The sequence below is a fragment of the Panthera leo genome, chromosome B1, assembly GCF_018350215.1.
Source record: "Panthera leo isolate Ple1 chromosome B1, P.leo_Ple1_pat1.1, whole genome shotgun sequence".
Taxonomy (NCBI): domain Eukaryota; kingdom Metazoa; phylum Chordata; class Mammalia; order Carnivora; family Felidae; genus Panthera; species Panthera leo.
Window position 1 is genome coordinate 50,139,969 of NC_056682.1, and position 22,768 is coordinate 50,162,736.

The following is a 22,768-nucleotide window of genomic DNA, read 5'->3' on the forward strand; positions in this document are numbered from 1 at the left end:
GAAAAATGAAGGGAGCTAATCGTACCTTGCTAAATTACTAGGTGAAACGACAGAAGACGTGCCAGGGCGCCCTGGTGCTCCTTTAAGCCCCTGAGGCAATGGGGAATGAGAAGTTTTCCTCTTGCCTCTCTCCCTCGCCAACTGCAAGCAGCCTCCCCCAACCCCACTATCAAACTTCTGCCAAGAGGTTGCTGACCCGGTGCAGTGATTTTTACTCCCCGCCCCCCCTACATTCTCCTGTGTAGATGGTCTTCCTTAACCCACCGCTTTACCCAACTACTTCTTCCCTTGCCCTACGGCAGAAGATGCAAAAGGAAAAAACAAACAGAAGCCACAAAAAATAAATCAAAACAAACCCCTAACAAAAAGCAAAATAACAGGGGCGCCTGGGTGGCTCGGTCGGTTAAGCGGCCGACTTCAGCTCGGGTCATGATCTAACGGTCCGTGAGTTCAAGCCCCGCGTCGGGCACTGTGCCGACACTCAGAGCCTGGAGCCTGTTTCAGATTCTGTGTCTCCCTCTCTCTGACCCTCCCCCATTCATGCTCTGTCTCTCTCTGTCTCAAAAATAAATAAATGTTAAAAAAAAAAAAAACAATTAAAAAAAAAAAAAAAAAGCAAAGTAACAGTGTCCATGGTACTAACCCACATCTGCAATGAGGAACCAGTACAGGTTTCAGTGAAACTGCCTTTCGGCTTGAGGAGTCTGTTTCTAGGGCTATTTTGGTGGGGAGACGGGGCGATTTGCTTTTGACTGGACACAGACGGTCCTCATCAAAAATAACAGGCTAATGCTTTCCTTCCCTTCCACCTTTGATTTCTTTAGAACAGAAACTGCTTCCAGGTCTTAAAGCCTCCTACCTGGGGCGGGGCGGGGGGTGGGGGGAGGGGGGCGGTGACCGGCACACGTGCCAGCATGCATGCTGCGGACTCAGGACTCCCGGAGACGCGAGGAAGGGAAGAAGCGCAGCCAGACAGCCCGCCCTGCCGCAAACTCCCTGCTGTATCAGGGCCATGGGGAGACACCAGCACTTCCCTTCCTTACCTGTACTTCTTTGAGCAGCTTTGACACTTGGATGAAGTTCAGTCGCGTATCGATGGGGCAGTAAATGCATTTCATGGCCAAGGGCTGGTAGGGAGCCAGTGCTTCCAGGTAGGAGAAATCAGGTTCTAATGGGAGCACAAAAAGGAAAATTTAAAATGCAAGCAACAGAGTTGCTACCAAGTGAGGAGGCGGCTGGTGTGGTCAAGGCCAGGCAGGATCCGTACCGAAGTGCAGAGGCTGGCGGGAGCTGGATTCCTGATCACTGCAGAGGGTCACTTACTCACAGGTAAGGACGGGGAGAGGCCAGGATGAACCTCTCCCCGGGTGGGTGTGGGCTCAAGATTTTCAACACAGAGAGACGGAGGAGATAAATGAGGGGATACATAAGTAAATGGGGGAGAAGGGAAAACTCTTTGTTGCAACAGAATGCCAAATAAATGTAAACAATGAAAGTAAAAAAAAATTTATCATTTGGCAAGCATCACAGGAATAATTTCTTCGGACCAGGATCATCAATAGATGCAAAAAAAATTAGATAAAAATTTGAGGAAGAGAAGGATACATAGTCTCAAAGTGTCCCCCCACCCAAGATACTGATTAAATGTAAAAACTGACTTCACAGTGGGGAAACCTGGCACAGGCCTCTCGAATCAAGTGCTCGAAGTTAACAAGCAGGTATGAGACAAATGACATACCACTGACTTGACAGGGCAGACATGAGAAAAGGACCCTGGCCTCATGTCAACAGATGCTTTTGCTGCAACTGTCATGCTCCTCTCGGCAAAGCATGGCGTGCGCAGTGACTGGGAACCACGCTTGCCATGACGGCCCATTTGTTAAACCCAGAACTACTCACTGTGGCCTGTGTGGCAGAGATTACATTTCTGGTGTGAAATATAATACTTAGACTCACAACAGCCTGTGCCCCCATGAGGACATCACTTCTTACAGCCCTCTGGCTTATATTTACCCATCCCATTAACTCTCCCAGTGCATTAAGGATGACTGATGGAACTTCCAGATTTTTATTAAAAAAAAAAAATTTTTTTTAATGTTTATTCGAGAAAGCGAGCAAGCGAGTATGAGCAGGGGAGGAGCAGAGAGTGGGGGGGAGACACAGAATCTGAAGCAGGCTCCAGGCTCTGAGCTGTTAGCACAGAGCCTGATGTGGGGCTTAAACTCACGAACTGCAAGATCATGAACTGAGCAGAAGTCAGACACTTAACTGAATGAACCACCCAGGCACCCTGGAACTTCCCGATTTTTCAATTACTTCCCCTTGGTGGCTCCTGTTTCTCTAAGAAGAACCCCCCAAATATGAGGCAAGGACAGCTACCTAGGAGAAAACTGACTCCCTTTTTACGTGTACTATGTGAGCTACAACTTTCCCACAGCTGTAATACAATCCAAAAAAGTGGTCCAAAACTCATCTCTGACGTGACCAGACATCATACATGACATAGCTGCTCTGAAAGTCCCTCAAAATGGGTTTAGATTTAAATTCATTACCAGGGTTGTTATGGACAATCAAACAATCCTTGATTTCTTCTTAGCTGGCTAAAGGAAAAATTATACTACAGCAAACACTTCTTACTGTGCCTATAAAAATACTGTACCCACTGTCATATCAGAGTCAGTAACCCCTCAAAAAGAATGAAAGACCACCTTTAGTCCTACTACAATGTTCTCCAGAATACCTCTTGCTTAGCAAAAGTTGGCCATGGTGAGGTTCTGGGTATTGTGGGTCAATGTCTTGTGACCTGACTTCCTCTGCCTTTGGCCAAAAGGGGGCCTAGGAAAAAGAGAAGAAGTCCCTGAAGCTGCTTTTCTGAGCTCTCCTGGCACTTTCTACCAGGTCTTGGAGTTATAGCTGGAGTCGGCCTGTCAGTCATGGCCAGGCCATGTTGTTCTCCTATTGGACATCAACAATTTCACAGAACCCTAACACCAGACATAGCCATTTGGTGACCACAATGGATCAAGACAAAAACAAGAACCCCTCCATAATCATGCCTGAACACACAACCACAACACTGTTCTCGAACCACAAAAGGAGCAAACATTACCCTATCCTGGCTCCATTCTTCTTGCCTTCTAGATAAGAACTATTAAGATATTCAATCATTTAACCACTCCTGCTTCCTAACAGCGGCCAATCCAGAGCAATGTCCCACATATGTGAACCTACCTCAAAATCACCCAACACAAGTCCAAATCCATAAGTTCTTTCCAACATGTTCTGAGATGCCTCCCACTTCCCCATGTGTTCTTCTCAGCTGCAATGAATCAATAAAGCCAACTTTGTTTGACCGGTGGTGTGATGGAGGCCTCTGGCACTCCTCACAAACAGGCTGAGCACAGGAAAGGGCCCCAGTGTCCCTGATCTTGAAGATTTGGGCACAGTTAGACTCTATTCCATCATTCAAGTCTTAAAAGCAATGAGAAAGAAATCAACTGATAACTTTCTCAACAACTTTTATGTGCCAGGCACTGCATGAAGTGCCTTCTGATAACATTTCAGTAAACACACAGAGTCGCCCAAGGAAGGAGCCATCAACAATCCCATTTTACGATGAAGAAAGTGAGGCTCAGGGAGGTGAGGTAACTTGGCTTAGATTATAGTACACTGAACCAGATTCAGATCAAGGTTTTTCACTCAACTGCCCGTAAGATTTCCAAATCCCGAGGCTGTCTGAAGACCTAAAGTTGCTAAAATAATATAGTGATTAAGTAAAACCCCTGCTTGGGTTCATTAAAGGATTTGTTTTACTCTGAGGGTTTTGTCTCCAGAAAAAACAGTGTAAGCCAGAGCAAACTATAACCAAAGGAGAAAAACCCAACTCAAGAAATAATTCCTAAAGGGTAACACAAGAGTGGTTACTAGGATTACTGCCATTCTTGAAACAGCTTACAAAATCCTATCAAAAGCAGTTCAGTAGAAATCTGCCTCACGGAAAAATCTCCGAAAAATGGGTATGAAAGCTTTGTCCAGTACAGTTTCCTAACAGTCCACCTTGCTTTACTCTTTCCCTTGTGGTTTACGTCAGATGAGTGTTCATATTTATGCCTTACTGAAAATTTTGTCCTGGTCGGTGCACTGGGTGAAAGTCCCAGTGGAAAGGGCAGGGTTTTATTTGTTTGTTTACTTACCTGTGAATATGACGGTGTTGAGACTAGATTTCCCCCAGAGCTCCATGAAATGGACCACGTCCCCAAATCGGAGGGAGGGGTGCCCAGTGAACACCACACATGGTTGCCGGAAATCACTGCTGAAGTCTCCGTGGAGGCTCGGGTAGTGCTTCAGCTTGTTGGTCTGAATGAGCTACAATATGTACAGGGAAGCACACAAAGAGATGTTAGCCTGTCCAGGTGGAGGGAAGGACTGCACAGCATGGGAGCATGAGCAGAAGGAAGAATACAAATGAATCTGATTAGAATTTGTGGGAGATTGTGTTTTTTGTTGTTGTTATGTACAATGTGACTTTCTGAACAGATACAACCTTCTGGTACGTATTAACATATTATTCAGGCTGTTAAAGGCCTGATGCAGTCTAACCCTTCCTTTAGAGCTTCCTGACACTCGGGAGTCCCGGCCCTAGAAGTTCCCAGGATCAGTTATTATTTGAAGTACAAGTAATTTTCCCCAAACATGTGACTCACCAAGTTCTGTCAACAATAAACACTTCACACAAGAAAAACTGTTTACCTGCACAGGACCATCTCTTGAGATGTAAGTTACTGCAGCAACTTACCAAAGACAAAGGCCAAATTGGCTTTCAGAAATTTGGGAGTGTGATGTCCTCCCAGAGATGTCCTACGCAGAGAGCTGTAGTAAGAAGTGGGCCGTGTACAGCCTCAGACTTGTCTCAAAAGTGTACGTTTTGAATCAAATGATCTCCCTTCCAGAGCAATACCTGGCAATTCTCTCCCAACGTCATAACCGACTCAAGGCAACACCATATAGTTACAGCCACAGATGGCATCTTGTGACATGGCTCAGCAGCTCTTCCTGCTGCCCTGGCCCTGCCTCCACCTCCCTACTCTAGCACCAAAAGGTAAGATGACAAACACCCAGACTTCAGAGACCTTAAATGCCAGCTAGATCAAAGGGAATACTGCCCTGAGATATTGTCTAATAGATAAAGAAATAGTCTGTGACATAAGTTAATCCTGAACCAACCAATAATGCATAAGAGGGGAGCCCAAATCCAACAGAAGTCACCCAAATAGTGAAGTGTGGCCGGAATGGGACTACCCCCAAATGGAAGCTAAACTCTCTTCACTATAAAGATTTAATTTTTAATTCAGAGAGATTGCTTTTACTGGTAACACTGCAACACTACTCTAGAGATCTTAGCCAGGCATCCCTGGTTTGGATGGGATATGTTGTAGTAAAGATGGGACAAATGCTGAATTCCCACCTCCCTTCCAAGTTATATACAAACAAAAGGGACATTCTTTTTATAACTGATCTGCCCCCAAATCATTACTTGTCCCATTGAAATGGGTGAGCGCTGTCTAAAAGACTAAGCCTACCGTATCCATTGCCGTCAAGGAGACGAATGGGATTCTAAGAATAGCAGTGGGTCTTTGCACACAACTTAAATCACTTTTTAGGCATTACCTACAGTTCCTGAAGTTCTACTGATCAATGCATAGCAACTAAGATAAATTCATCTCTTTTCTTTTGCCCACTGGAGCTACCTTTCTAGCTGACTTACTACATTTGACCATTCATTACCTCTGTACTTATTTAAGGTCCAACTGTATAGGCAATGAAGCTGTAGGGTAGGAATTCTGTAAAAAAAAATTTTTTTTTTTTTTAAATTATCAGTACTAAGGCTAGAATATTTTCTCTTTGGCACTGGTCACAATACTGAGTCAACTCCATCATATCCTAAAGTAGGCAAGTGCGTTTCAGGAACCCTGATCATGCAACTATGGTCTTTTCATATTCCTAACTAAATGGGACAAAAGTAATCTGTGACAATATGTGGGTAAAAACGTAGAGTAACACTCTTAGAAAACAAAAAAAAGCTAATTTTTGTTGGGGGGAGAAAAAACCAGCCTTCAGTGGTAAAGTCCACCATAAAGTATGCTTTGCCACGCTTAATTTTCAGACATCACTGCATTTCTAGCCTGAAGTTCACTGTGGTAATGACAAAGCTTGGAAAAACTTTGGCTGCTGTAACGGAATGTGTGGACTGAAACATGACTTTGTCAGAACCTTCCGCATGAAATTCTGGCTCATAAAGGTCCTTTGGAGTAGCAATAAGCAGGGGTGGCAGGAGTTGTCAAATTTAAAATAGCGGGACATTTGTTGCTATTTACGCTGAATCAAACAGTTAACTGTAAAACAAATAAACCAACTAAATCCTATACAAGCACATCCACACAGACATCTGTGGATGGATGAAGTCTGTACAAACTGAAAAGTCCATGTTCCCAACTGCACACTAAGGAGCAGTGTGACCAGCTTCTTAGAGGTTCCCCTTTGTCCTTTTCCACTTACTACTGCCTCCAACCCCACCCTCCAGGATAACTGCAATCCTGGCTTCCGATACCACAGAATTGTTTTGTGTGTTCTTGAACTTTCATATAAAGAAAATCACACTGTCTACTTATATCTCACTTATTTCACTCGCATGATGTTTGTGAGATTTGTTTACATAACTTCGTATAATTGGAATTCATTCATTCTCACTGATGTAAGTAAGGTATTCCATTGTACAGAATATACCACAAAATCCGCTTGAGTATTAACGGCATTTAGGTATATTTCAGCACTATTACCAAGAATGCTCTGAAGATTTTTGTCTGTGTCTTTTGGTGACATACCCATGTATTTCTGTTTGGTATATAATTCAGGAACAAATTGCTGAAGCATTTCAGCTTTAGCAGATATTGCCAGTTTCCTAAAGTGGCTTATACCAATTTAAACATCCTTTTTAAAAATGTAACAAAAAATTGGGAGTAACTCTTTTGTTGGATAGTAAGAGAATGGTTAAGTACATTATAATATGTTCATATGATATGCTATGGAATACTAGGCAGCAATAATAATAATAGGAGGCACTCAGAAAAATATCCATGATACACTGTTTGGTGAAAAATGTAATGAAAACAAAACTGGCTATGTTATGTTGTCATGTTATATATATTGTATTTGTTTCAAGTGTCCAATAATATATATATTGTGGAAAAAAAATCACCACAGTAAGCCTAGTTACCATCCATCATCATAGATAGTTACAAAAGATTTTTTTTTGAGAACTCTTAATATCTGCTCTCAGCAACTTTTAAACATGCAATACAGTATGGTTAACTACAGTCACTATGATGTACTTACATCCCATGAATTATTTTAGAAGAAGTTTGTACCTTTGACCCTCTATTTTTTAAAAACTTAAATGTTATTATTTTCATCATTAAAACTTCACATCTATGATCAACATGACTAACTGGAAAGAAGACTTTGACTATAAATGAATCTGTTGTTATGCAAAGAAATTAGTAGTAGGGGTCAGATAACACTCAGTGAACAGAACAGAGGTAGGTTATGAACTGCAGACACGTACTGGCAATAGAATGTGTTAATGAGAAGAGAAAGTAACATATCTTGAGTTAGAGTACTTCGCGGTCATCTCACATGGGAAACAAGGGACTATATGAGTTTACCTAAGGATTTCTATAATCTAGTGACATGTTATCATCCATTTATCTACAGTTTTTTCTTGCTTTGACCCAATAATGCCATTTCTTACCTCTGCATGAGGAAAAGGTGGTTCTGGGAGATACACCTTAGTCTGTTTGTTGTGACAAAGCCTTTTAAAGAGGAAAAACGGATGAGCCTGTTAGGGTAGGGCATACAGGATCATTTGTTGCCACCTAGTGGTAGCAGCAAAAACACTAGTAAAGCGTATTCAAAATTTTCCTGTTAACCAATCCAATCTCACTGTGATTGAAAGCCAGGATCTACGTACGGAGTATTCAGAACAAGACCCTTGTGAGCATTTTTTAACCATTAAAATTCCTGAGTACATTTTTTCCTTGAAAAATAAGCTTGTTATTTTGGAATAATTTTAGATTTATAGAAAAGTTGCAGAGACAGTACTGACTTCCCTTGGGCCCTTTACCCAGGGCCCCCTTAATGTTAACATCTTACATAACCATGATACATTTGTTGAACTGTGAAATTAACATTAGTGCATTACAACTAACTAAATTCCAGACTTTATTTGGATTTCACCAGTTTTTCCACTAATGTCTTTTTTTTTTTTTTTTTTTTGCTCCAGGATCCAATTTGAAATATCATATTGCATTAGTAGTGATCACTTTTGAGGAGAAAGTGACAGGCTTTCTTCAGAGACCCAACTTTCTGTTTTGCACATGCACTAAGCAACACTGGTCACTGAAACTGGAGAGTAACGTGGTATCTCAAGTGGGAGACTCTATAAATGTTTCAGGTAGTCTATATTTCTTTCCTAGACAGAGCGGACATTTAAAAATGGAGATGTCTGAATAAAGCAATTGTGGCCAAAGTTAACAACTGATAACTCAAAAGACAGGTGTTCTGTAGGTTTGGCGTTATGTAGTAATAACGCATGTTTGTTCACGACTACTTGTAAGAATTCTACTAAAACAGTATTAAAGTATTTCAACAGTTCTACCAGATCCTATTTTTTGGGGAGTAGTTCAGGACTCCAGGGTTTGGGTTTTATATGAACTTCATGAATACAACTTATTAATTTTTCCTACACTTAAAATTTCCTTTAATCTTGATTTAAAAAACATTACTTTATATCCTTTTTGGAGGAAGATGTAAATAGGGAAGGAAGATATTTTTGGAGGGTTACCTTATAATATCTAAATTACATATATTTATATACATAGAATTATACATAATATCTAATCAGGAAGACAAAACTTTTTAAAGTCAGGAAGAGAGACAAATAGAAGATCTTCATTTAAGGTTTCTTAGATTGTTGCAAAGGATACTATGTTGCATTAGTTAGTATCAATATATAAAAAAACTAAAGTATTTCTGACAAAAAAAAAAACAAGACAAAACAAAACAAAACAAAACAATAACTTAAATGCATTGTGGTATCCTTGACTGGATCCTGGAATAGAAAACTGACATTAGTGGGAAAACTGGTACAATCTGAAAAAGATTGTAGTTCAGCTAATAATGTGTGCTAATGTTCATTTCTTGGTTTTGATACATGTGTATGGCCGTGTAAGATGTGGCCATTAGGGAAAACTAAGTAGAAGGTATATAGTTCTTTCTGTACTACCTCTACAACTTTTCTGTAAATTCAAAATTATTCCAAAGTAATGACTTTATTATTTAAAAAACAAATCAAAGTTAAAATCCGAAGTGCCAAGAAGGGGAAAAAAATATCTGCAGATGTATAACAAAGAGTAGAGTTCAAATAAATTGGTAAGAAAAGTATAACATCTCTAATCAGTAAAAAAGGGATAATTTACAGAAGACAATGGGCAAGAGGAACAATTTACAGAAGACAAAAATCTTTCTCGAAAGCAACTGAGATTTGTATAATCAACATTAAAACATATTTATACTCTTTGTTCCTGTAATTCCACTGTTAGTAATTTACCTAAAGCAAAAGATGCAGTCGTATATACATACAACGATATTAATTGAAGATTTATTACTAAAAGGAAAAAACTGGGCAAAGCCTGTTCGTCCAACAATAAGACAACAGTTAAATAAATAATACAGTATACAAATGATGTAATAATGTATTCATGTAAAAACTATGTCCTCAAAGTTTTATTTTAATCCTCTAATCTCACATTAAAAATGTGAGATTAGCAGGGGGCACCTGAGTGGCTCAGTTGGTTGGGTGTCTGACTTCAGCTCAGGTCATGATCTCGGGCGGTCCGTGAGTTCGAGCCGCGCGTCGGGCTCTGTGCTGACAGCTCAGAGCCTGGAGCCTGCTTCAGATTCTGTGTCTCCCTCTCTCTCTGCCCCTCCTCCACTTGCACTCTGTCTCTCTTTCAAAAATAAACATTAAAAAAAGAAAATTAAAATATTTAAAAGCAGGATCCAAAATTAAATAATTGGTATGATCCCCATATAGAAAGAAGAAATCCATCCAAATGCCAACAGTGATATTACTTCTGGATAGTGGGTTTACAGGTTCAGTTTTTCCTGTTTTCTGTAACTTGTATTGTTTTCTATAGTAAGTGTGTATTACACATATATTAGAAACGAACAAATATAAACACCCAGAAACAAAAACAACCTACTCTAATTAGAGTGGTCCTGACTTCTAGCCTGTAAGATATCATTTTGACAAGAACAGCACACAGTGGGGACAGAGTGGCTTTGAGGAGCACACCATCCCCCAGGCCTCGCAGGGCTGGCTGGAGTTTTTTATTAAGGATCTGGATGAAGAAATTCAGAACATGCTAATTGTGCAAGTGATCCTTAGGCTGGACTACTAGTTTCAAGATTAACTTCCTATGCTCGGGGAGAAATGACCCAATGCAAAGGATAAAATTCAACAGGTACCAATAAAGTGACGGCCCTACGGACAAACATGACTAACATGCACACAGGATGGAGAAGTTTGTCTGAATGGAGATAGAGAAAAAAAGTCCTTGACTACAACTTTTAAAAGGGGAGGAAAAAATGCCCTTTAAGAAGGTGGAATGGGGAGACAGCATATAGAACATGTTAGGACAGAATGATATACAAATCCCTTCTTAATTAGAAACTTGGTAGAACACTGTGTCCATTACACTACCATACAATCAAAATGGATTACACACCCTATGCAAGTGTCATGCCCCCGTCTAAAAACACCACTCTAAGGCACTTGAAGGTCGACTGTAAAAGTTCTGTATTTCCCTCATCCCTCCCTTTTTTGGGCCAGGTGAGTTAGATTCAAACATGCATCTAAATAATCCTAAAAAGGTTCACTAACTTCATACTGTTCAATAATTTACCCATCTCAGCTGGATCAAACAATTTCCTACTGTAATAAAACTTAGTTTTATCAAATATCATGCTATTGAAACGAAAAAGAACCTAGCTTTTCTTATCATCAGATTTGGTATTAGAAATTCCAGACAACATGAACTTGGGCTTTTTTTGAGCCTCTAGAATGTCACTTCACTTTGTAACAGGCAGAGGGTAGCATGGGAGAAGATAAATGTATAATATTTTGTCACTGAATTTGAAAGTGCTAAGTTAACCCTTTGCCTTTCATCCTTCCTTCCTTGACAACTATTCCTCCAAACTCTAGCAATGTAACAGATTTGGCTTTCATTAATACAATTTTCACATCACAGACATGGAAAGACAACAAAATCAAAGTCTCATAGTAATGTGAGAAAAAAAAAAACCCTTTATATTTTTATTTTTGACAGAGAGTGCGTATGTGTGGAATGAGTGTGTGGACATGCACGTGAGTGAGCAGGGTGTGGGGCGGGGTGGAGAGAGAGAGAGAGAGAGAGAGAGAGACAGTCTTAAGTGCAGAGCCAATGCGGGGCTCAACCATGTGATCACGACCTGAGCCGAAATCAAGAGTTGGACGCTTAACCAACTGAGCCACCCAGCCGCCCCTATACTTTTCTCATTAAAAAAACTTTTTCCATTTTATTCTTACTGCTTGAATGTACTGAATCGTGGAGAAGAATGCAGACATACCACTCAGCAAAAATCTGGGAAAACTCAAGTGAACTGTTGGCCACGGGGGAGATGAAGTAGAAAGGGATGTTGGAGAGGCCGGCGGAGTCAATGTACTGATACAGGCATTCCAGGAGGTCATAGATCACTCCAGAAGGGTAACAGGGCACCAACACGTTTCCTCCATTCCGGACTGTCAGTGCTAGAAAAGTTGAAGTCAGAGAGAAAACAGTGGTGTCAGAAGAACAGTTTTATAAAGGTAGAAAGAAACTTTAATATTTGGATTTCTTTCATTTCCTACTTCTGTTCATACAATTCATTTCTCAGGTACAATGATCTGCTTCTTTTGAAGAATAGCACAAGAGTGGGAGAATCCAGAGCCTAACAATCAGTTGGGTTTTTAATGGACGTCTCAGTCCCTGGGAACAAGGTGTGCAGTTAAGGGTTTGGGCTTTAAAGGTTACCAATGGCAGCCGAACTTCAGGACAGACCCTCCAAGCTCCTTCTCTTTTTAGCTCCTGCTCAAAACTTTGCTGGATTTGTCTCTGTTCAGTCTCTGACCACTGCTGTATGACATATAAGGAAATAGGCCAAGTTTTTCCATTTGACTCATTTTAGTGGCATTTTCTTTCATTAATGTGTTATTTGTAAGAAAATCCTCTACACTTTAAATACTTAAAAACAAGTTATCAAAAAGGACTTGCAACTTAATGGTATAATTATATTAGAAGTTATAACTGGCTACAAAAGAAAAAAAATATCAAAGCCCTCTTAAGTTTCTCTTTTGTTTAGTTTCCAAAACAAACTGAAACGCAGAGCTTTCGGGTGTAGATCTTGAAGCCTCTGGTGTCTTGTATCCTCCTCTGTTCCCAACCCTGACATATGGGTTCTCCCAGACGCTGTACTTGGAGTACTGGTTGACTTGCTATTACTAGAGTATGGTACCGAGGGGAGAGACAGTGGTCAGGGCTCAAGAGGCCTGGATCTACTCCTGCATTCATCACATGCTATAGGACCCCATGTAAGCCACTGAAACCTGGCTGGGCCTGTTTCCTGATTGGTTATGAGAGGAGTGGACTAGATTCAAGCTTTCGTAAGTGTGAAAATTGCCAGGGAACATGTTGAAAATGCAACTTTGCTGCTGGGTCTCTCCTGTCCCCAGAGAATCTGACTTACTAGGTCTGTGGATGGGCCCTCAAATATGCATCTTTAAGAAGTGGCCTCACTGATCATGAGGCAAGTGGTTAGTGGACTTAAGAAACAGATTAGATGCAAGGTTCCTTTCAGATCTAAAGTGTTTTGAGTCTGTGATTCTAGACAATAAGCAAACAAAACATACAAATCAGGGGTGCTATTTGAGACTAGTCCAATAATTTTTTTCAAGGAAGAATAAACTGTGTGAAAGGGGTGAAAGGTCTGAGCTCATTAACTCCTCTTTGGCAACTGTTATGGACTGAACATCTGTATCCCCCTAAAGTTCATATATTGAAGCCCTAACTCCCAATGTGATGGTACTGGGTCAGGGGTGCTTTGGGAGGTAACTGGGTTTAGATGAAGCCATGAGGGTACAGTCTCCATGATGGGATTTTTGCCCTCATAAGAAGACGACACAAGAGCTGCTTCTTTCGGCCAAGGGAGGACACACTTGCGGGTGTCTGCAAGCCAGGAAGAGAGCCCTCTTCCACTGGTCAGACCCTGACCACACTGACAATCTGATCTCAGACTTCCCTGCCTCCAGAACTGTGAGAAATGTTTGTTCTTTAAGCCACTCAGTCTGTGGCATTTTGTTACAGCAGCCCATGTTAAGACAGTAAGCAACCTATACTTTTCTAAAAGAAAGGCAGGATTTCTAGATTTTACTGACAATTATATCCAAAGAAACATACGTTTCTTCTGGGTAGCAAGTCTCTTCTCCAAATTTAGTCTTCTCTCAAAGAAAAAAACAACACTGACCAAATATTGGTGGAAAAATGTATCTGCGAAGTATATTGCTATTGTGAATGCAAAGTATTAAGTCTTTTCTGTGCTATTACTTACAAGCAAAGATGTGATTGTTCCCTTTTTTGACAACTGCTATCCTGTATGCACCCCCGTCTTGCCCCCAAATCCCACCACAGAGCAAACAAGTAAGAATTTTCAACATAAATCAAGTGGGAGAATGTTGAGTATCTGTTGCATAAACGTGCTAAACATTTGAATTTACCCTTACAACCATTCTTACATTCTTCAGATTTATGTTGCTTAAGAATTGCTTTTGCTAACAACAGCAAGCTTTGAAGGATGGGCAGGAAGGGTAGAGTAGGCGGGGCAGGGGAAACCTTGAACCGGGGTATCAGAGGGGGTGAACGTGAAGAGAAGGAACACAAAATGCTACAGAAGCAAGAACTGAAAAGTAAATTTAGCACATTTCATCCTGTACATGGCCTGAGCTGGACACATACCCAGGTTGCTGCAGAACTCTCCCACCATGCCATCCGGGTTGGCGGTGGGGATCTGGGTGAGGCCTGTCAGAACGAGAACGTCGCTGTTTTTGAGAGAAGCTTGGTCCATGGGCTGAAAAACCAGAGAGAACTACGCTCAGTACTTCAAAAGGAAATGGGAAGTGCAAGTAGTGAAGGAAAAAGAGAATAGTCATTGCTCTTTCTGTGTTTGGCTCATCACTGTCCTGTTCCCTTACTTCCTCTAATGAAGTCTGTCAGTGAACAGTTAAGTAGCTGCCCATTGGGGATAGGGACAGATGAGAGGAGGCATGAGGGAACTTTACAGCCATGATAAAAGAGTTCTATGCCGGGGCACCTGGCTGGCTCAGTCAGTTAAGAGTCCGACTTCAGCCCAGGTCATAATCTCATGCTTCGTGGGTTCAAGCGCCACGTCGGGCTCTGTGCTGAGAGCTCTGAGCCTGGAGCCTGCTTCAAATTCTGTATCTCTCTCTCTCTCTGTCTCTTCCTTGCTTGCACTCTGTCTCTCTGTCTCCCAAGAATAAAGAAATATTTAAAAAAATTAAAAAAAAAAAAAGTTCTATGCCTCGGCTGGTGTGGTAATCACGTGATGTGAAAATTCATAGAGCTGTATGCTTAAGATCTCTGGGTTTCACTATACATAAAATTGTACCTCAATGAAAAAAAAAAAGAGCTTATGATCTCAAATTTGTAGAGCGCTTTGCTCTTTTGAAAATGTCATGTCACACATGTCGCTGGTGGGTTTCCAACATGAGTGTGTATTAGAATCACCTGGACGGTTTACTCAACTGTGGGTTGCTGGGCACTGAACCCGGAGTTTCTGATTCAGGTCTGAGGTGGGCCTAAGAATTTGCATTTCTAATGAGCTACCAAGAGATGCTCCTGGTGCCGGTCTGGGTCACGCCTTGAGAACCATTGTGCTGTATAATCTGATTCTCAAGACAGCTCTGCAAAATGAAAACAAGTGTAAAGACTTGAAATAAATACATGAAGTTTATATTATGAAAACATGCAACCTGGGACTCAACTAGTCAAGGCAATTTTCCCTAAGTCTCAGTGGCAGAGAAGCCAGGAAGAATACTGAATTAGGATCCAGAAACAACGAGCTTCCTTCCCATTCTCTTACTGGTCACGGACCTCAGGTAAGGCTCTGAGCTGGGTTTCTCATAACATGGGCATATTTGTGACCCATAAGCCTTCATTGAGTTCTGAGAGTCTTATGAGCTAATATACATGATCTTCTTGTAAACTATGAAGTCTCAACAGTGCACTATTATGTGATCCTCAGGATGTTGAATTTTTATTTTACCTTGCACAGACTGAATTTAATCTTGATGGTTTTCAGAGCATGTAAATAAATAAGGAAGTAAGTAAGTAAGTAAGTTAGTTAAGTAAGTAAGTAAGTAAGTAAGTAAGTAACTGCCTTTTCCAAAGAAACCGGGATTCAAACTGAAAACAAAAATGAGGGCCCAGGGATTGAGATGCTAGGTCTCATTTCGTAGCATGTCTTTTCCTTAGTGTCGTTCCACATACTCAATGGAACACACGAAGATAAAAGTCAGAAACCCAGTTTAGTAAGAAGCTTCATCCCTCCTTTCTCTGTTCAACCCGTATTTTCCAACAAAGAAAATTCCAAACAGTAGCAAGCAAAGACCCACCACCTGCAATGTTATCTCTGAGTATATGTACCTTTTGATGTATATTCCCTTAGCATTTTATATAAACATGAATATAAGGCTTCATTATTTTTTTTAAATAACATGACTGCAGTTATATAAGCTGCTTTCTAACCCGAGAAACATTTCTTTAACACAGATAAGTATAGTCGTGACAGCTATATCTAATAGATTCTGATTCCTATTTGCACTTCTCTAATAAAATACATATGCATTGTTTCCAGAGAAGAAGAAATACAATGGTTTATAGTAGCAGATGTGCAATGAGCCTAGAAATGTTCACTGTGTGCATGCATCAAACAGAAGGACCGGAATGCGGACAAAAGGGATCAAACTTTGTTAGACAGCATATTTAGCTTAAAATGACAATTTTATAAGAACCTTATTAGAACAAACCAATAATGATTCACAGGGCTGATGGGGGAATTCAGATGGTCTAGGAACCCTAGAAATAGCATACACAATTCTGTGTGTGCGCCTATGTACATTTTCCCAGAGGTGACTGGGCTGTCATATGGGGCCATAACCCCCAAAAGGTTAAGAACTACCAATCTGAATGAAAGCATCTAATGGAGATCAAACTGTGGCCCTGAAAACATTATCTCTGTACCTCAGTCATCGATGCTGCCGTCCTTTGAAAATTAAATGTCCACAAAAAAAACAAAACAAAACAAAACAAAACAAAACAAAACAAAACAAAGGCAGTAGTGTAATACAAATACCACCAAGTTGGAAGTTATGAGATACTTCATGATCAGATCAGACAAGATGTTTGTGATTTTAGGAGACATACTTGGGAGACATTTCTTGTAGATTACTAGGGCTACTGTAAAGAGTTAGCCCTTAACACCTTGTAGTGACATCCTCTGAACCAAGCTGACACTGCCAACATCTCCATTTCATCACCAAAGAGCAAATGTACATATTACAGGTGTCTATGGCAACTCACTGAGTGCTTCAAGTGGGAACATTTTATTCAAACACACACTTTGTATGTTCCAAAACGACTACAATAAATACAAATTAGTGTTCTAATCAGAAATATAAGGAAATAAAAATATTTTAAAAGAAAACAAAAATTCCACTATGAGATTCCCAACAAGATAGAGAATGAACACAGGCCGCTGGCTCCCTTCTAGAATCTAAGCTGAGAGAAAGCATAGAAATAAGGGCACCTGACAGTTTTGAGAAACTAAACAACCACGATGAATTCCTGGGAAACCATGGGTGTTGGAATAGGGACAAGATGGCAAGCAAGAGCCAAAGAGGGCTTGCACTGCAGGAAGAATAGAGGGTGGCAAGGAACTCCTTGTCCTTTTCTCTCTCTTCCATACTGCCTATGGCCTGCTCCACCATACTGTGAAGCAGAACATAGCAGAATAGTGGGATGAATGTTCATAAAAGGTACAGGCAGACCTATCAGCCGTTCCTTGTTTCCTCACACTACCAGGCTAAGTGGTAACACATCAGGAAGACAAATCCTGGGAAAAAAGCAGTGTCTAGAGCAGAGGTACAAGAGGATGTCCCTGAAAGCCAAGTAGTAAGAGCTCACAGGGAAATAAAACAAGACCACTGAGGAAAACAACATCTACTAAATACAATAAGCTAAAAACCTACGCCACGTGGAGAATTAATAAACCAAATCGAACAGCAGAATATGCATTAAAAAAGTCCACACACAAAATAAGCAAAAGAAAAACAAATATAAAGAGAAACATTTCAAAATATTATGTATAAAAATACAGTGACTGAAATAAAGAATCCAACACAAAGGCTGAAGGGCAGTATGGATAGAGCTAAAGAATGAATTCTTGAGCTGGAAGATCAAGTTGAGGAGTTTTTTTTCAGGAGGCATCAAGCAGGAGAAGGGGGTAAAAAAAAAAAAGGAAGAAAGAGATATACAAAACATAGAAGTGTCAATACCTGTGTATGAGAAATTCCATAAGGAGAAATAAAAAATCAACCAGAAGGAATAATTTTAAAAACAATTAAAAATCTTTTTGTGTTAAAGTTGGAAGATTTCTCAAAGTATTATACAGAAAAAATACACATTTAAGATATGTCACAGTAAAACTTAAGAATACTGAAGATACAGTGAAGATTCTAAAAGCAAATCCCATAAAGGAACACAAATCTAAAGAGTTTTGCAGTTCTTAAGTACAACAAGGGTACAAATGGAAAATGAATAAAGATTTTCAAAGCTTTATAGTTTCCAAATTCTTTTCCTTGAATTTTATATCTATCCAAGCTATCATTTAAATGTGAGAAAAAATTAAAACTATTCTTAGTACTTCAAAGCCTCATAAGGTTTACCATTTTAAGACGCTCTTGGTGAACATTCCTCAAGCACTCCTGGAAGAAGGAAAGTCAATCTAGAGGATTATGAGATATATGGGAAGGTAAGTTGGAAAAAAAAACCCAACAACAACTCAGTAAAGCTGTCTAAATAAGTGATATATTCAACACTTGATGTATAGCCTAGATAACCCAGAACTAAAATTCCAGACAGTATGAACATGGTGGGTCAGGGGAGAAGGAAGAGGAGAAAGACAGGAAAGACAAGAGGAAGGTGTGGCTCTGGAGGGAAAGACAAAGATATTGATAAACTTAGGACACTCAAAGGAAAAATAAATGAAGCAACAACCCAGAAGAATAAAAATAAAATGTGTGTTCAAACTTAACAGAAAGAAATTATGTCATCTAAAAGAAGGGGAGAAAGGATGGGGAAAAGAATGAACTAAAAAAACCATGAAATAAAATTACAAAAATAAACCCTCAGTACAATAGTAATTACAGTAAATATAAATAGTTTCACCATTCCAGAGACTCTTGACTAAAAAAGAAAAAACCCTTACTATGTCTACAAGGGACTCACTAGAAAAGGATACAGAAGGAATGAAAAGAAACAGCTGGAAAATAGTATCAGGCAAATATGGAGGGGGAAAATGTCTCTTAGCTTTTAATGCAGGTTTGATAGAGAAAAAAATCAGCATCCTGATAAAAGGAGTAATTGTTCAATAAAACATAATGATCACATATACATCTGATCACATTGCTTAAAACTATAAAAAGCAGTAACTGGTGAAAGTATAGGCAGAAGTAGATAAATCAACAAATAACTTTCTTTCCAGAAACTGGGAACTAAGCAAAGATATGATAGAACAGAATAACACAATAATTAGAAAAGTTTTCATTCAACGGTAAACACAGTCTTTTACAACATACACAAAACATTTACAAAAATGGACTGTTTCAAAGCAACACTTCAGTGAAGGAGTATATTCTTATCATAATGCCAATTAAAAAAAAAAAGGAAAAATCCAGAAACATTTAAGCATGATTGGAAAAAGTCTCTTGTCTAACCCTAGGTCTAATCATATTGGATGGACCAGAAACAAACACAAGCACTATAAAACAACCTTTGGCTACTTAAATTATGAACATTATGAAGGAAATTACGATATACTGAGAGATGAATGACAGACCCCTACATATTAACAATTTAACAGAGTTAAATGATACTGAGAGAAATATAGCTTTAAGTACACTTATTGGAAAGCACAATAGGATGGAAATGAATGGGGTAAAGTATTAAAGTAAAAGCAACAGAGACAACCCAAAGATGAAAGGCAGGAAATAATAAAGGGCAGAATAGAAAATGAAAATACAACAAAAACAATTAAAAACAAAAACTTATTCTTTTTTTTTGTTTTTAATTTAATTTTTTATTTTTAAAAATTTACATCCAAATTAGTTAGCATATAGTGAAACAATGATTTCAGGAGTAGATTCCTTAATGCCCCTTACCCATTTAGCCCATCCTCCCTCCCACAACCCCTCCAGCAACCCTCAGTTTGTTTTCCCTATTTATAAGTCTGTTCTGTTTTGTCTCCCTCCTTGTTTTTATATTACTTTTGTTTCCCTTCCCTTACGTTCATCAAAAAAACTTATTCTTTAAAGAAAATCAGTAATGCAGATAAACCTCTGGCAAATCTGATCAAGAAAAAAGGTGTTAAAATGTAGAATGAAAATAGAATTACACAAAAAAGTTTAAACAAATAAAAAGGGTAATAAACAACTTCCATGGATATGATTTTGGAAACCTAGGTAAAATGGACAAATCTCTGCTATATTCGCACAGCTCTGACCCAGAGAATATAGTTCAAAGGTCATGAGAAAGTTAAAATGATAATCTCAGGCCTGGATAATTTTATGGGGAACTGACTTTCAAAAAAAGAGAACAGCTATCTTGTGTATAGCTATAGAGTGAAAATGGGGCTCCTGGGTGGCTCAGTTGGTTGAGCACCTGACTTCGGTTCAGGTCATGATCTCTTAGTTTGTGAGTTCCAGCCCTGTGTTGGGCTCTGTGCTGACAGCTCAGAGCCTGGAGCCTGCTTCAGTCTGTGTCTCCCTCTCTCTCTGCCCCTCCCATCTTGTGCTCTCTCTCTCTCTCTCTCTCTCTCACAAATAAGCAATAAAAAAATTTAAAAAAAAATTAAAAAAAAAAAGAAAAAGAGTGGAAGGTACTCAAATCATCTCATGAGACTAAATGTATACTGATGCCAAACAAATGAAGACAGAACGAGAAAATAAGGTATGGGTCTATTTTTCACTTATGAATACAGATTATAGGCATAACTTGGAGATATCACAGGTTGAGGCCCAGACCAATAAACTGAATATGGCAATAAAAAGAGTCAAACAAATTTCTGGTTTCCCAGTGCATATAAAAGTTACATTTATACATACTATTCTGTTAAGTATGAAATAGCATTATGTCTTAAAAAAAAAAAAAAAAAAACCCTACATACTTTAATTAAAAAAATATCTGATTGGGGGCACCTGGGTGGCTCAGTCGGTTAAGCATCCGACTTCAGCTCAGGTCACGATCTCATGGTCCGTGAGTTCGAGCCCCGCGTCGGGCTCTGGGCTGATGGCTCAGAGCCTGGAGCCTGCTTCCGATTCTGTGTCTCCCTCTCTCTCTGCCCCTCCCCCGTTCATGCTCTGTCTCTCTCTGTCCCAAAAATAAATAAACGTTAAAAAAAAAATTAAAAAAAAAAAAAAAAATATCTGATTGCTAAAAAATGCTAACCATCATCTGAGCTTTTAGCAAGTTAAAATCACTGATCACAGGTCACCATAACAAATGTAATAACAATGAAAAAATTTGAAATGTTGTGGGAATTACCAAAATGTGACCCAGAGACACAAAGTGACCAAATGGTGTTGGAAAAAAGTGCTGATGGCCTTGCTCAATGCAAGGTTGCCACAAGCCTTCAATCTGTAAATAAGGCAGTATGTAAGAAATGCAATAAAGCAAAGCACAATGAAATGAGATATACCTGTATAAATTTCAAAAAAATACTGACCAACTTATATTCCAGGAGTATATTTTAAAAAGAAAAAACTGATCAAATAAGATTTATCACAAGACTAAAGGATGGTTAAATGTGAGAAAAGCTGGGGGTCTGGGCGGCTCAGTTAAGTGACTCTTGATTTTGGCTCTGGTCGTGATCTCATGGTTCATGGGTTTGAGCCCCACTTTGGGCTCTGTGTTGACAGTGCAGAGCCTGCTTGGGATATTCTCTCTCTCTCTCTCTCTCTCTCTCTCTCTCTCGCTCTCTCTGCCCCACTCATGCTCTCTCTCTCAAAATAACTTAAAAAAAAATGTGAGAAAAGCTAATACTACAATTCATTACATTACTGGTTTAAAGGAAATAAATCACATGATCATCTCACAGACTGGAAGAAGCACTTGATAAGGTATAATGTCTACATCTGACTTTTAAAAATAAGAAAATTAGGAACAGAGGAGAAACTCCCTAACCTGATAGACAAAAACCAGTAGGAAGCCATCCTATTTAATGAAGAAGCTACAAAAGCATTCCCTTTAAAATCTGATATAAGAAAAGGCTGCCACTGTCATCACTTCTGTTTACATGGGACTAGAATATGTGATTGTAAGACAGGAAAACGAAATAAAAGATAAAAAGATTGAAAGAAAAGTGACAAAATTGTTACTTCTTTGCAGATAATATTATCATTAGTAGATAAATACTAGAATATAAGAATTCAGTATGTTGTTGAACACCAGATCAATAGGAAAATTAGTACTGAGGCTTTCCAGTCAGTAAAAGCTAGTTCTCTTCTGCCATTTGGGATGAGATGCTGTACTTTTGTGGGCCTCAGTTCTCCTCTAACTCTCCATTCTTATTCAAGATTATTTTTCTTCCTTCCACCTTCTATTGGTAAATGTCCCTCACAGCTCATCAGTCTTTCCCCTTAGGCTCTTTATTTACATACTTTAAAAAATCTGATGCTCTAATTTGTCTCAGGCTTGCTGTCAAATCCAAGTTCCAGTTCTAGATTTTCATGTCCCCGGTGTTCACTCAAATTGCTATGCATCATACTCACTACTCCCTTCTAAAACCAGAACCCCCTTTGTCAACTCCTTCTTGTCAAGTGGGTAAGTGTCATCATTACCATTCTCAATATCATCTTGGCATGAAATCTCTGGCCTGTATTTTTCCTACCCTGGAGACAGCAAGCATTCAATAAGTATTTGTTGAAATAAAGACCTGCCAATGTTTTCTTTGTCATTCCATTCTTACCATTTCAGGCTTAATCCAAAGCCTCACTCTGCTATGCTTATTAGATCACTAAAGCAGCCTATTTTTTCTACCTAGGGAGGTTCCACTCAAGTAGACCAGTGGTTGGCCTTTTCTGTAAAGTCTAAAGCAGAACTTTGCTGGTACAGTGTGCAAGCAGCCATAAACCATCCATAACCAAATGGATGTGGCTGTACTGCAAGAAGACATCATTTATGAAAACAGGTAGCAAGCCAAATTTGGTCCATGGACAATAGCTTGCTGACCTCGGAAGCTGACTGTTAAGTTTTTCAAACTTAAACTTTTCTTATCCTTGCTAATT

The 22,768-nt window shown here is 39.4% G+C and overlaps 1 protein-coding gene across 3 annotated transcripts in view; it reads right to left on the minus strand.

Annotated features, from left to right (window-relative positions):
• The window catches only part of INTS9 (integrator complex subunit 9), a 102,807-nt gene that overhangs the window by 10,927 nt on the left and 69,112 nt on the right, over nucleotides 1-22,768 (minus strand). For all 3 annotated transcript variants that reach the window (XM_042934960.1, XM_042934959.1, XM_042934961.1), the window contains 5 exons: nucleotides 14,145-14,256; nucleotides 11,725-11,905; nucleotides 7,808-7,868; nucleotides 4,194-4,365; nucleotides 1,044-1,168 (listed from right to left, as the gene is read on the minus strand). In XM_042934960.1, coding sequence (XP_042790894.1) covers nucleotides 1,044-1,168; nucleotides 4,194-4,365; nucleotides 7,808-7,868; nucleotides 11,725-11,905; nucleotides 14,145-14,256 — 651 coding nt within the window. The remainder of the gene's footprint in view (nucleotides 1-1,043; nucleotides 1,169-4,193; nucleotides 4,366-7,807; nucleotides 7,869-11,724; nucleotides 11,906-14,144; nucleotides 14,257-22,768) is intronic.